The following is a 15843-nucleotide window of genomic DNA, read 5'->3' on the forward strand; positions in this document are numbered from 1 at the left end:
CCGCCGCAGGCCGCGTTCCTGCGCATCAGGCCCGGCCTTCCTGCCACATAGTGAGGCGGGGTACATTTTTTCCATCAGCTCCAAACTTCAGGGCAAAAAATGTGTGTTTTTGCGCAGACACTGCGACAGCGAGCTTCTGGGGCTGAATCTGAGAAAAATAGAAAAATACATTTTTCACGTTTCATTCTGCAATAGCTGTTCTTTCACAAATAAACATAGTTAAACATGTTAGACACAGGTCACTACAATACATGCACAAAACATTGGCACCATATATAGGTACCTGGAGTAGAAATTCTCTGTTTCAATAAGCTTATGCAATGTCACAAAATTTATTTCAATCCAGTGCTGCATTAATTTATAGATTTTTCACCAAGATCTTGCAGCAGCATTCATGATGGTAGAGTCTGACCGCTGCACAAAGCAGCTCTTCTCCATCCAGCACATCCCAAAGATTCTCAATGAGGTCAAGATCTGGACTCTTAATCCATGTGTGAAAACAATGATATCATGCTCCCTGAATCACTCTTTTACAATTCCAGCCCCACAAATCCTGACATTGACATCTTGGAATATGTTTGTGCCATCAATTGATGGAATAACCTGGTCTATATTCAGTATATTCAGGTAGTCAGCTGACCTCATTCTTTCAGCACATAGTCTTGCTGAATCTAGACCTGCAGCATCAACCCCACACCATTTGCTTAGTCACACCAATAATAGTCCTTGGGCAAGACTCCTAACACTACATTGGCCCAACTCTGTAATAGGAATAACCTTGTAAGTCGCTCTGAGTAAGAGTGTAAGATAAATTCCACAAATGTAAATACACCATCAATCAGTCAAACCCCTTAATTAAAAGTCCTTCAGTGTGTTTTGGTGTTGTAATATCAGCATTATGAATAATTAAAATCGTTGTCTTTTCCTGGTGGTTTATATTGCATGTGTTGAGGTCAAAAACTGTACTGTCCTCAAAGGTAAATGAAGCTACTTAGAAGAATCTAAAGTATAAAACATATTTAAAACAGCAAAATACACCAACAATCAGTCAAAACCATTCAACCCTTTATTCACCCAAGATCACACTTCACATATCAGATGTCCTTTGCTCTTCATTACATGAACTTTGACAGCATTATGTTATGTTAATAAGGTCCTGTAACATGTAGCCCTGGTGCTCCATTTCAGCAGGACAATGCTTGTCCATATAGTGCTGCTTGTCTTGAAGACATAGATGTTATGCAATAATAATAATAATAATAATAATAATAATAATAATAATAATGTAGCCAAAAATATAGTCTTAAGTTTTTGATAATTTATTGTTTCTAGTTACATTTATCGTCATTTGTAATAAGAAAGTAATCCCACTCGTCCTGCTGGGTACCACTATTCTTTACTTTTTTGATAATGAATGAATATTCATTAACATTCTCCTTCACACATTTGACCCTCAGCATGTAGATGAGTTTTAAAAGGGAAGTAAACACACACAGTCTGTAAATAGGCCTCGTTCTCGTCCTTTCTGGCCTCGTGTCTGAAGTGCCGGGCCTGTAGTTTTCTCACCAGTACGAACAAAAGCATGTGTACGCGATCAGACTCGCTTAGTCCCGTTACGTAAGACCCTGGGGTTACAGGTGCCCCCCTCCTCACTGTGTGTACAATACAGATATACAACACAGTGCTACAATGCAGATACTCCCCCTATACACATGCGTGTCTACAGTAATTGAAGAACACAGAGGGTCCGGAGGATGCACACATGCTCGTAACACACACACACACACACACAGCAACGGCAGCACAGAAGTGCAGCAGAAAACAAAACTCGGCCCATCTCCTCCGTCCGGTTGTCATGGAGACAGTGTCTTCACATGCCTTTGAACTGCTGCATAATGGACAGGAGCTGCTCACTGCGTTTTTGGATGTTGATCTGCTCTTCTTTCAGCTTCTCCTGCTCGTGAAGCACCTCCTCCTGTGTACACAAACATCCATAAAACACACACACACACACACACACACACACACACACATTTATGGATCATATGGTCCATGGTGGCATACGTCAAAGGTAGTGATGCACCGATCATTTTTCTGAATGGTTTTCATTCATCTTTTCACTTCGTTTTTTTCTTAAATCATTTATTTATATATTTTTTATTTGTAAGGCCATCATCATTCATATAAATGTAATTACTAGTAACTACTAGTAATGCCCCCAACACTAGGCGCATGCCTCCTCCAATACATTTGAAGTCAGACCCAAGTCAGAAGAGAGCACCATCTACTGTAGCCATTCATAAAGAGCATGGCCTATTGTGCTCTCTCGGGCTCCGGCTGCTGATGGCGAAGCAGCATGATCTAGAAACTTATCACAGACACCAAAAGTGGTTTTTTTTAAACAATTTTGGTCATTTTTTTCATTCCAGAATATTCAGTGCATCTCTACTTTATGGTATCAATTGCATTTGTAGTTCTAAGTATATTGATCTGAAAATGTATTGATTTCTGGAGAACTGGTTGCACCATTAATCTTTGTGTTGTCTTAAAGGTGATTAAGAAAAATCACCCACCACCATGCTTAACAGCAGAGAATACCCACTAAATTCTATATATTTTTACATACCCTTATTTAACATTAGACATTTGTTGTTTTTAAACAACACTGATATACAGCATATATACCTTGGCTGAAACTGAGACCAAACCAACTGAGCCTTTGGCACCAATGACCCAGTAGTTCTGTTTTAGAGTTATTTTGGTAGGTACAGATTTATCTAACTAACAAGTTTTACTTAGGCTAAAACAGTCTAACTCTACCTAACAGGCTAAGAAAACTCTAGCATATAAGTTTAACTTAGCCTTAGAATATTACCTCTGGATAGTTCTAGCTACCAAGTTTACCTCAGACTAACTTAAAATAAGTAAGTTTGACTTAGAATAAAGCAAGCAACGTCTTTACCATCAGGTTTACCTCACACTGAGAAAAGGTAACTTTAGCTAACAAGTTTAGCTTATAGTAAAACAGGCTGACTCTAGCTAACTGGTTTACCTCAGACTAACTTTAATTAACATGCATGAATCAGAAAAAAAGCTTAGCTAGCTGGTTTACCTAAGGCTAAGAAAAGGTAACTCTAGTTAATACTAGTAACTCTAGCTACCTTTTACATAACAATCTGTCAGCAATGGGTAAGACTTGAAGCTAAATAATGTACTTCTTAGAAGTGGTGTCAACAAACATTTGGACATAATGTGTAGATGATAACATTATATGACAGTACTTGCAACAGAATTATAAAATAATAATTGACAGTAGTTAAGACATTATTAATCATTACATATTTGGTAATTTGGTAATGTCTTAATTTCTTATTATCTGTAACATTGTTAAGCATTACAATGTAGTAATGTTATTTAAGTAATTGTGTTTTAGCAATAATAGTCATAAGTACTGATATGAATGTCCTTATTGTAAAATGTCTAGGTTGTCTTGGGGTATTTTTTTTGAGACTACACCAGGATTAAATCGCACTGCATATACAGATGAAGATAATGAATAGCAGGTTGAAACGTCATCACTGAGGAGTCAGACGTTGGGGGAGTAAAAATAGAAGGCCTCCAGTGAAAGATGGCCGCCGCAGGTCCTCAGTGACTGTTTGCGGTTACACACCCTGAGTTTACACAGCTCCTTCCTCTCCCTGTCGTTCTCTTCAGCTCGAGCTCGCAGCCAGGCCTTGTTCTGAACCCTGTGCCTCTCCAGCATTTCCTGAAGTTCCTGTTCAACCAGAACCACAAACCAGCTTCCTTCAACCATTGTTATTTTATAAAGCACTGTATTCAAAAAAGAAAGTTTAAAAATGACTATTTTATATAATATATGTTACAATATTTGGTAACACTTTAAAATAAGGCTCCTTTATATATATAGTTTACAAAGGAGTTCATTAATGGTTATTAATGATGTTATAAGCCATTAATAAGCAGTTACAACAAATAAATGAAACGGCAACAGTGGGGGAGCTCTGAGTGGTCAAGCAGACTAAAGCACTGCCACTATGATCGGGAGAATGCTGGTTTGAATCCCTGTCATGCAGCTTGCCATTAGCTGCCAGAGTCCTGAGAGAGCACAATTGGTCTTGCTCTCTCTGGGTGGGTACAGTAGATGGTGCTCTTTCTCCTCTTCACTCCTAGGGTGATGTGGATCAGCACAAGGCTGCGTCTGTGAGCTGATGTATCAGAACAGAGTCGCTGCACTTTCCGGCAATGTTGCATCAGCAGCAGTTCAAATAATAACTTTATTCATTTAACTATAATAACATCTATAATAAATGACTAAACTGACTTTCTCTATTCTTTTATTAGATATGTTAAAAAGTTATTTTCACTGTTGTTCTTTACTGTAATGTGTTACAAGTGATTATTAATGTTTTTAACGTATTTACAACTTAATTTATAATTAATCATTAATACATTTCTGTATAAACTATTTAAAAACCCTTTATAAAAGGAGTATTATTTTTAAGTGGTACCCAGTATTTCAATGATTATTGATTTGATGAACTTTTGGCATTTTTAGCAAGAATTTTACAGACAAATGAATAAGTGTACCTGTGTCTGCTTCTGGTGATGCTCATCGTGAGCCTGTCTCTCGCACTGCAGCTCTTCTGCAGCTTGTGAAAGCTCAGACTTTTCTCTGTTTCCAGAGAAAAAGAAACACCATGAGTGATACAGTATATTTCACAATCTGCTGCAAGAGGAAGCACACAGTAACAGACTGGACGAACACACATTTTCAGAAAATCTCCTGAAGTTCCTCAAACTTTATTACAGCATCACTGACACTGTATAAAGTACTGAATTATGCTGAATAATATGATCAATATACTGAAAATGGATTTATCTTTCACCAGCTACATTTGACACCAGTTTAGTACCTGTCCAGTTTGCGGAACTCCTCGTCTAAAATGTTGAAAGCTCGCTGGATCATGCTCATTGCCTCATCGCGAACTGCGGTGAAATCTCGATGGCCTGTGGGCTGAACAATAGAAACCACAGGTTTTGAAATGCATTGACTACAGTAGATCTGCCTGATATGCTCAAAATATGATGACAATATATTTTCATTTCTTTTATTAATTTACCCAGAAAGTCATTAAGAACAGCGATTCTTAACTGGTGGGTCGAGACCCAAAGGTGGGTCGCGGACCTTTTCTGGGCAGGTCTTGGACAGCTTGTAAAAAATAAATACATTTAAAAAATAGGGGGGAGAGTGCGTGAACAAATATCAAAGTGTTGGCTGGGAAAAGTCCACTAATAAAGTTGAAAAGTTTTAAAAAGTTGAAGTTGGTGGGGGTGTCCTGCTCGGACGGAAATTTTCATCAGTGTACAGTAATTTTAAACGTACAAAAAATTTAAAAAAATAAAAACGTCCATTTTACTAAAAAAATAGCACGTATCGGGCCAAAAAGAACAAAAAACGTAATTCAGAATAGTTCCTATGGTCTAGCAAAATTCAGAATGCAGAGATATGCAGAAAAGTAAAATATCAATATAATTTTGTGTTCATTTATTATAATAACTTTTATACATGTAGTTGTCATGTTCCTTCTCAGTTTTTATTTAAAAATTAAATTTAAATTTACTTTGCATTCATATATATGTATGTTCAAATAGGTTTTTAAAGGCTTTTTTTTTTTTATTTGTTTGGTTTGTATTTTATAAAAGTGAGTCACAACTTAATGATCAAGGAGACATTGTGGGTCCTGGACTGAGACCAAGTGGAGAACCTCCAATAAAGAACATTTTCTTATTTACAATAATAGCCTGGCAGATTGCAGAATCTACCTGAGATGGAGCTTTAATATAGTCTTCAATATTACATTTACAATGTAAAAAAATCATTAAAAGAAATAAAACACATAAAATGAGAAGAGGTGTGCCTCATTTTATTTTTGGTAATAAATGTTTTTATTTTATTACAGGATCTATCATATTTTACCCCACTCAAAACAGTGAGAAGATGAATTCACCTGCGCTGACTCTGATCTCTCGATCTTCGTTAGGGGCGGAGTCTCGCTCAGCTCGTACTTCACATTGGGAACCTTCGTCGGTACAAAGCTGCACAGATGTTCACACACACACACATGTTCTCAAATCACAGCTGAAAATAGCTCTCGCATGAAACTAAGAATGAAACCAGAGCTTTGTGTTCATATTTGCATAAAAAGAGCCATTTTGGGTTCAGTTCCAGGTAATGACATCACTCTGACTCCAGCTGCTGTCTTCATTATTGGGTCATTATCAAAATACTCAAATTTGTGGGTAACACTTTACAAAAATGGTACATTAATTAACACTTAAAAATATTAACATTAAAAATATCAATTAACAAATAATTATTAATTGACACTAGTTTTAAGCATTTTAATAATCATTACAATATTTCTAACTTTTGTCTCAATTCATTATTAATTACAAAATGTTTAAGGATTAAAATGTAGTAATGTTTAATTAGGTATTAACTAGTGTCCATTTGTAATTAGTTAAGATATTAATTGACCATTTAATAAATAACCACTCTTATTTGTGGCTCATATTGTAAAGTGTTACCAATTTGTCAAACAGTTGCTTGAGACTTTTAATTCTTTTGAATATTTATCATGTTTATATGCCTTCATATTACACAAAAATCATATTTTCCATTTTATTCACATTTTATTTTCACTTTCATGCATGCACCCACACTGTTACAGCACACTGTGCGACAGGGTGGACAATTTTAGTTTAATAAAAAATATGATTTAATGAAAATGTGGTTGATATAAAGCTGCAGACATTATTCTGTTTCATAGATTTTTGATTTTCTATTTTATTATTATGTACTATTTATAGTAAATAGTATGTGTTTTATAATTATTTAAGATATTTTACCATTACAGTGTGGACTAAAACCTTAACATTAATATCTGTAAGAAATTTAAACAACTATGCTGCTTCATTGACCCTATCAATATCATAATTAAGGTGCTATAACACTTCTTATGAGTCCTGTGATTAAGAATGTAAAGATACCCACCTGTTGCTGACCCCCTGAAGCCCAAACTCAGACAGAATCTCCTTCATAACTGTATGAAGAACAGAAAGAGAATGTGGGTTTATTGTCTATTTTTAATATTTAGATTATACTAAGCATAATAAGTGATGGTAAAGGAATCTCACCTGGCTGTCTCTCTGATGGGTTTATTAATTTCATTATCTTTAAGTCACCGAATTCCTGTTCTTCATTTTTGCCACCAAATATGTATATCTAAAGAAAATAAATATATATTTATTTAACACACATTACAGCCTTACAGCTGATTATTAAATAATGATTATATTGTGACTGTAGTGCAATTTGAAGGTCGCTGACCTGGTTTATTACTTACTCCCTCCCTTACTCACTCACTCTTGTTTAGCAGGCTAAATATTCTACACAAGGGGGCCTATTCCCAAGGTTTTTGCACTGTTTGACAGTTTAAAGGTTATTGACCTGCTTTATGACTCACTCACTCATTTACTCGTGTTTAGCAGGCTAAAGATTCTACAAAAGGAGCTGCTATTAATATTGGGAGTCTATTTTATTACAAAGGCCTCATTAAATACCTATTCACACTGATTCTTTTTTGAAAGGTTTAAAAAACTAACATACGTACATTAACATAGTCCTTGACACCAAATCTGAAACTGATGGACTGCATCTTTGTGGACTGTGCATATTTTTCAATCGTCTGCTCTATTTTATTTGATTTACAGTAAAATTAGGCTGACCAATAGAAGCTCTGTTGATAAAACAAATGAGCATCAAGATGGCGGCAGAACAGCTCGACTTGTTCAGAGCTGATTTGTGATTGGTTGATGCTTTTTGAAAATCTATTGGCATATTAGTGGTAATGATCATGTCATTATGTCCTTTGTTAGAATATTTTTGACCAAATATCTGAATTTTTGGCATGGATTTTTTGACATAATGTATATAAATAAATCTGAAGGTTGTCTTTATATTATAAAGATAATATACTCTTGTATATTTAAAATAAGCTGCACAGAGAACAAAACACGCTCAGAAACGTACATGACTATGCAGGATAAATGCTGCATGACTGAAGCGTCCCGTCGGAGGAATCCCCACATAAAGTGGTACCTTCCACTTCATCTTTGCTTAAAAGAGTCAAATAAGAGCAGAAAGGAGAGATGTGTTTATATTTGCTGAGGAATAAATCAAATTTTATTCAATGAGCTGCAAACAGTGACATCTACCGATGCTTAACTTGTGGATTTCATTGGTTGCAGAGACGGTTCCATCAGGGCCAGTAACTGTTCCCCCAAACAGGTAGATATCCTGCATTAAACAGAGACAGAGGACTTTTATCATTAATTCTTATTTAACCTTAATAATAAAGGGTAAAATGGGACAAAGGACATGGCCAAGAACATACAGCATTTTCTGGGGTTCAGCTGCTTAACTGTTTATGTGGTAAAATCGGAAATTAACATATTTATGCCTGAGCTCAGATGTTGCAGACCTTGTCGTGGTGAGCTGTAAAGGTCTGTCCAGTGCACGATATTGGTGAATCTCCCTTAACCTCATTCTTCTGCCACACCAGGGTCTCTAAAGAGGGGGAGCACAGGCGTCTCAGTGGTGTGCTGAGGCACTGCTGATGTAAATCATGTTTAAAAATGGAAAAAAAAAATAATAGTTTACCTGTATTTAGGATGTGAATATCTTTGTGGTAGGACCCGTCCTCTCCACATCCACCAAACACAAAGATCTGCTCATTCACTACAGCGCACATGTGGTTATACCTATAAACAGAATATGAATAGCACAATTGTGTAAGAAAGCACTTTGCACCACCAACTATCAGCAGAGGGCCTGGACACTGCAGTGGAAGAGCTGGTGTATGTAGACCAAAAAACTCCAAGTCCCAGAATCCCCAGCGGTAATCAGCACAGACCAGGCTCAGCTGTATCATGCAGCATAAAAACCTCAACCAAACCTCAGTTCTCTGTCGCACCTTTGTAGAGTGGTGACCGGTAACAATGGGTAACAGAGAAAAAAGAAAGAAAAAAAAGGAAATCTAAAAAAAAAGTTCTCAAAAGAAAGCAAAAGGCTCACAAAGAAATAGATTCTAAAAGAAAGACACACAACAGAAAAGAATCTTTAAAAAAAGATAAAAACATACGTTTCTACATTTTGTTAAGTTTATTTGTCTCTATGTCCTTTGTTTGAGCCATGCCATGTGGCATGTCCTTTGTTTGCCACTTTTCCTTATTTTAAAACCTTTATATTGTCTGACACAATCATAGCGCTATGAAACAGAATACAATTTTTTTTGCTGTGTATAAGTATATAAATCTCCTTGAAAAACTATTCAAAATATTAAAAAATGTTGACATATATGCTTATACTAAGCAAAAAAATCTGCAAAAGGTGTAAGCTAAACTTTTTAGTAAGTTTTCTTAAAATAAGCTTATCTTAAAAACAGATAACTTGACTTTGATGTCTTTTTGTGCTTATTTTAAGTCCAAATGACATTTACAATGAACGATAAGGAAAATAATACGATTTATTGTTTTGATAAATAGATATTTATCATTTCACTTGCGCAACTTGTAGTGTACAGCGTATACAGCCATTGATTACCTTGCAGATGGTGAAGTCCCAGTTGTTTTGATTGGTGTCCAAATCATTGATACTAGAAGAAATCACACAGAATACTTTAGGTTTAATGAAGATTATTATGAATTAAATAAAAAATGTTTCAACTACTAAAAATTCAGTATTGATAATATATGTTGTAGGGAATATTTTTTTTTATGTAATCCATAAATATGTAATACAGCAATTGTACAAATGATTCCCAACTAAACAAAATTAAAAACTCTGTAAAAATGTGTTTTATTACTTTGTATAGACTAGACTTTAGAGTGCAAGTGTTATAATCTATCTGTATGAGCAAGTTATGGTATTAACCTGTGTTAAACATCATGAGGTCGTCTGTAGGAACTCCATACAGAATTCCTCCGTAAACATAGATATTATCTCCTAAAGCTGCAGAGCTGTGTCTCAGAGTCTTCAGAGGAACTCCTCCAGTCGCCAACTTCTCCCATCTTAGAGTTACTGAGGACGAAAAGACACTAAATAATGTGTTACAACATATTAAATATCGATTCTGTCCAATGAAAAACAAATTTTACTACATAATTTGGGTGTTTTTTTTATTTTATGGACCTGGACTACACACCTGTGTGTGTAAGTAACTATAGGTTTAAATAGGATCTCCGGTGGATTTTACAGAGACTCTAAGACTAGGTCAGTGGCTGAACTGCACTTATTGCTGGGCATTATTACACATGTTGTAAAGTAACACATGACATTGCAAAGACTTATTAGTGTAAAAATGTCTTTATTTAAAACGTTTCTAACTGTTTTCCGTCTCGCTGCCTCCTGGTGTCGCAGTGCTGTTAGCCAATCAGAGGCGAGATGTTTGCATATATGAATGCTCATGTATTCTATCGGACTAAAGCAGAGTTATACCAGATCACCGGAGCACTTTTTTTCCCACAAAAAAACAGCTCTCATGGCATTCATTCATACAAGAGACACAACTAGACATTTTAAAATGAATGAAAAAACGATGGAACGACACCTTTAAAAACATCTGCGCTGTGTTTTTTCTATTTCTTTTCTTCTGTTATCGATGTCAGAAGATGAAGCTCCTTACCGATGTCAAAGCAGTGCACCCCTGGGAGACACTCTGTAGCATCAGGATGAGCAGATCCTCCCAGTAAATAGAGCTTCCCTTTGATAACGCTGTGAAGAAAAACACGACAGGCTTTATTTCTGAACTTTAACCCCCCGGGGACGCCTGTGGCTAAAAAGCTTTGAAACATTTCCTCTTTTTAATAACTGTGCTTTCGAAGTTATAAAGCAGAACTTCTGCTTATAGAGCATCTTTTAAACTTTCAGGCAAAACCACATTTGTGTTTGTGAGGAAAGAAAGGAATAGGATTATTTAAATAAAACAAAGTTATTAATGTGTAAAAAAGTTCATTTTCAGTTTTCTTGATGGATTTCTAGTATTCCATTATGGAAAGAAGTTCCATATTTTGTATTTTGGAAATTTTCTAAGGGTATTTAACTGTAACTGGCCAAAAATGTCTTGAAACATTTTTCTTTTTTGAATAATTTTGCATTCAAAGCTCAAAATCAATAAAATCATCTAGGAGTGCAAAATTTATCCTAATAGAAACAGGAAACAAAAAAAATGTAAGCTCATTTTATTTGATACAGAATATAAATGCAATTGTGAGTAATTAGGAATTTAGTTAATAGATAGATAAATACATACATATATTTAAGGGTTGGGAGTGTTATTTAAAAAATTACTTTAAATAAAAATAGATTTGTAATGTACTCTATTGAATTGCTATTTTAAACTAATGTAATTTGATTTCTTTTGATTACTTTTGGATTACTTATCTTTTCAAACACACAGGAAACCTTTTACAAATAAATTAATGTCAAATAATTTTGTGGTTTTACACAACATACATACAAACCCATCTCATCTTTTTGCATGAAAATCAATCCAATTTCCTCCATATTTTAATATATATATTTTTTGCTTACCACAGTGTGTGTCCTTCTCGAGCTGCAGGTACGACTCCGTTCTGAGGCATACTCTCCCAGCTTACCCGAGCAGGAGAGACTGGAAAAGAATAAAAGAAAGAAAAGGAAAGAGTATAATTTAGTTACATTCTGTGTATCTGCATAGGTATTAATTTAGTTAAAGACAGTTAAATATAGTGACTCTATTCAATTTATTCTTTTTCATTTGCATGAGAATATTGGAGCTCCATGCATCTGCTGGATTATTAGAGAAAACCATTAGGAACCTCTACAACTCGCTATAAGCTGAGGCGTCTGGCATGTTGCAGCATTACACATGAATTACACACTACTTCTGTGTGTATAGCTCAAAAAATCCAAGAATTTCCTAAATCAGTCTAAATGTTTAATCAATTATTGTTTCTGGTACTGTTTTACCTCTATTTCGAAAAGCTTACCTGTAATCATGTAAAAATCATTTAAATATAAAGGCCCAGCTTCCTAAAGAGAATAAAAGGCAACATACATGAATTAACAGGATGTAAATACTGTACATTTATAAGCAACAATCAAGCAAAACATTATAACCCTTTCCTTGTTTTTACACCAATTATCTATTAGTTTTCAGCTCCACTGATCATATAGGACACTTTGTAGTTCTATACTGATAATTACAGACTGTAGTACTCTGTATCTGTTTCTTTAAAATGTATTTCTAATTTTCCCTCATTTTGTCAGCTGTATGTCCCTCGTCACTAGTGATGCCCCAACACTAGGAGGGGAAGGCTAGCACACACCTCCTCCGACACATGTGAAGTCAGACTCCGCTGCTGATGCAGCATTGCCGAGTAGCATCACAGCGCTAACGCGCGGAGGAAAGCGCAGCGACTCGGTTCTGATACATCAGCTCACAGACGCAGCCTTGTGCTGATCCACATCACCCTAGGAGTGATGAGGGGAAAGAGAGAGCGCCATCTACTGTACCCACCCAGAGAGAGCAAGGCCAGTTGTGCTCTCTCAGGGCTCTGGCAGCTGATGTCAAGCTGCATGACCACTGGGCACCCTCTGCAATTGTTTCTCTGCATTTGTTTCTCTGAAACAGCAGTGCTGCTGGAGTTTTTAAACTCTGTGTCTCTACTGTGGGGTTCTGAGTATTGAAGAACAGGGAAAAAAGAGGAAAATATTAAAGTATGCAAAAAAACGATACAGAACTACTTTGTGTGTATAAAACAAGGAGATAATGTCATAATGTTAAGCTTGTTCAGTGTATTTTGACCCTATCATCTTATTGTCCAGTTATATTGTAGGTTGTAGATGTTCTCCCACCTCAGAGTTCATGGTAGACACTCCTCCATGTAAGAAGGCAATATTTCCAGCCACTGCAACTGCATGACCGGACCTATAAAAAAACAGCGGCTGTGAATATGGCTGCAGTGAGATGCTGTACTTTAAAGGTGGATGTGAAGTCATGCTGATGGGTGACAGGAGTGTCCTCTTTACAGGATTTTGTTACGGATAGTTTCTCACCTCGGGCTGGGGGGCAATCCTTCAGTCTCCTTCTCCACCCAGTGTCCACTCGCCAGGGCCATCTGTAGACCTATAATAATAATGTCCCCCTGACCTGTCCGTTCTCTTCTGTCCCGATGCTAAATGCTGGAGTCAGGAATGTGCCGGTTCCCGGACGTCCCAGTGGCCTATAGGACTATATTCATTCCCAGATCTGTGGTGGTGCACCTGTAAGATGAGGCCAATTGTTGCCTAGCAACAGTAAACAGACTTTTCGCTTACCTCGGACACTTAGGTGTGTTCACCTGTAATGCGTTCACTGAGACTGAGAGTAAACTGAAACTTAATGACTGCTGTCCCTTATCAGGACCTGTCACAATAAACAACAAAAGTTTTCTCAGTCAGCTTATGAGGTAGAGTCACCTGGAATTCAGGCTTTCAGTTAACAGCTGTGCTGAACCCATCAAGAGTTAATTACTTGAATTTCTTGTCTCTTAATGTTAGTTTGAGAGAATCAGTTAAAGTAAAGTAGTGAAGAGTTGAAGTTACATGTATACTGTGAATAGTGAATATTTGAGAAATGTTATAATCCATATTATAAGAAGCAAGAAATACCTGTCTACATGTCTTTTTATTGTTTAATTTTACATTGTTTGCTTACTGAAAAATTACTTACACCTCAACACAGTTTCTTCCAAATAAAACTACATATAATCATATAATACACAAGAAATATATATTTGGAAGTGAATACATACATTTCAATAGATTTATGCATATATTAATTCTAGTATTTATTGTTTTTTAAGTTCTAAATTACTATTTGATGGTATTTATAACTTTTAATGATTAAATAAAATTCTTCAATAAATGAACTGAGACTGATTTCCGTCCACCGGCCCCGCCCCACCTGTGTTCCAGTAAGCCCCGCCTCCTAGCGCTGGGATTGGCTTATACCATGACGTCTACGGCTCTGTGATTGGTTGTTAAACGGCGAACTGCCTGTGAGCAACTGTTACCGACCAATCGTCGCACAGGAGGCGTGGCTTTGCCGTAAACGCGTGGTCTGAAATAAAAGGCCTCGTGCTTTATCTTAAAGACAGACGAGCAGAAATGTTTATAGCAGAAATATTTTATTTTATTTTATTTATTTTATAAATAATGACAGAGAGAATTACTAAAATGCTTTGTAACTAGCAAATATTTGTAATTAATTACACTGTATTTTATTTTATAATAGAAAAGTAGAAAAAAATGCAGATTGTTTTATACATAAATAAAAAAATTAATTGTGGGCCTCTAAAATCAGTAATTTTGTTATTTATAATTAATTTAATCAGTGTTACAACCAACACAATTGTGTATTTTTAGTTTAGTGGATTTTTTATATCTCTATTAAATTTTATGTTATGCTATTCAGTATTTAATTATATTATATTATTATATTACTGTTTTATGTGAGTAGGCAGATATTTATTTTATTTCACTGCTAGTTATACTATATCTGACTTTGTGTATGACAAATAAACGTTAATTTGATTTGACAGATAAAAAGATATATTGTTCTAAAAAATGTTTTTGTTATTTTATGAAAAGACTCTCTTCAGTTTGTTATAGCATTTTCCACATTTGGCTGTTTCTGCTATAAATATACATATATAGAGTTGTGGTTTGTCTTCAAATCCTTGGTTAAAAACAGTGAAAGAGGCCTAATATTAAATAAATAAAATAATAATGGCCTCCTACGCACTCTTCCGTTTACTCAACACGGCTCAACACCTTTCTGCTGCAGTCTGAGGGGGGCGCTGTTTCCTGTGACGGACTTTCAGCCAGAGCTGGTTTATGGAGAGACTGCCCACTCCATATCATATCCCCTAACAGAGCTAAAGGCTAAAAACTAAAAGTATTCTAAGCGCTCTATCAAAAAAAGGTATTTAAGTAGAAGTTGGAGTGTTCTTTATTTACTACACCTAATTGGAAGTACTAAAATATAAATACAAAAAATCTGTACTTCTGTTCTAGTTTTGAAAGTAAAACTACATTACTGTGTTATGTAGTTATTAGATTCAAGATTCAAGAGTTTTTATTGTCATTATCATTATTGTCATTGTCATGTTATATTTGAATAGATCTTAACTTTTTTTTTACAAGGATTTGAATCTTTCATGTTGCTCGATACTAAGTTCCTAAGGAATTATCATCTACAAATGTATTAATGTCAGTATTCCACATGTTTCTAAGCTTGCTATGTGACGTTTTAAAGACTTTAACACAAAATATAAATTTTACTATGAAATGTGAAATGTGACAATCTGATTGACTTGTAGCTATGTAACATTTCATATGTAACTTCTGTATTTATTGCTTTATTTATTTCATAGAATATTTTAGTGCTTATAACACTGGTGGGATTAATTAATGTGCTATTTTCCTGTACATTGAAATTACTTTGAAACCAATAAAACATTAAATAACAAAAAAAAAACCTTTTAAACCTTTTTGTATATTATTAAAATTATGATTTTGCTCAAATGCTGCATATAATTTATATTTTTGGTCTCACTCGGCAGCGCCCTCTAGTGTCCGACAATCCGAAAACACATCCCCCGGTGGTTCATCCCTGCTTATCTCTGCGCTCTCTGCTCGTTACCTCCGCTGCTAGTTTAGCGTAGCTACCTCGAAGC

At 35.5% G+C, this 15843-nt stretch overlaps 1 protein-coding gene across 2 annotated transcripts; it reads right to left on the reverse strand.

The window, feature by feature from the left end:
* Positions 1–1048: 1048 nt before the first annotated feature.
* zmp:0000001301 (uncharacterized) lies at positions 1049–14426 on the reverse strand. Of its 2 annotated transcripts, XM_022680881.2 has the most exons (18): positions 13181–14426; positions 12980–13052; positions 12112–12154; positions 11675–11753; positions 10767–10855; positions 10016–10162; positions 9686–9737; positions 8744–8844; positions 8565–8650; positions 8299–8380; positions 8114–8199; positions 7219–7306; positions 7076–7124; positions 6030–6117; positions 4935–5035; positions 4609–4693; positions 3671–3775; positions 1049–1975 (listed from the first exon to the last, which is right to left on the reverse strand). In XM_022680881.2, exons 1-18 carry the CDS (start codon positions 13240–13242, stop codon positions 1871–1873), a joined length of 1521 nt encoding a protein of 506 aa, XP_022536602.2. In that variant the 5' UTR covers positions 13243–14426; the 3' UTR covers positions 1049–1870. The 2 variants fall into 2 exon arrangements, with proteins under 2 accessions (XP_022536602.2, XP_049324557.1); XM_049468600.1 differs by having other exon boundaries at positions 12980–14425.
* Between the last annotated feature and the right edge of the window lie 1417 nt (positions 14427–15843).

Source organism: Astyanax mexicanus, chromosome 20 (genome assembly GCF_023375975.1).
Source record: "Astyanax mexicanus isolate ESR-SI-001 chromosome 20, AstMex3_surface, whole genome shotgun sequence".
NCBI lineage: Eukaryota > Metazoa > Chordata > Actinopteri > Characiformes > Acestrorhamphidae > Astyanax > Astyanax mexicanus.

Bases quoted from the DNA above. Each gene is read 5' to 3' on its own strand.
- zmp:0000001301 (XM_049468600.1), bottom strand. From the start codon at position 13,123: ATGACTTCACATCCACCTTTAAAGTACAGCATCTCACTGCAGCCATAT. The intron at 12,155-12,979 runs GTGGGAGAACAT...TATTCTCTTTAG, and splicing joins TGTCTACCATGAACTCTGAG to GAAGCTGGGCCTTTATATTT. The intron at 7,307-8,113 runs GTACGTTTCTGA...TATTTTCTTTAG, and splicing joins CATTTATCCTGCATAGTCAT to ATATACATATTTGGTGGCAA.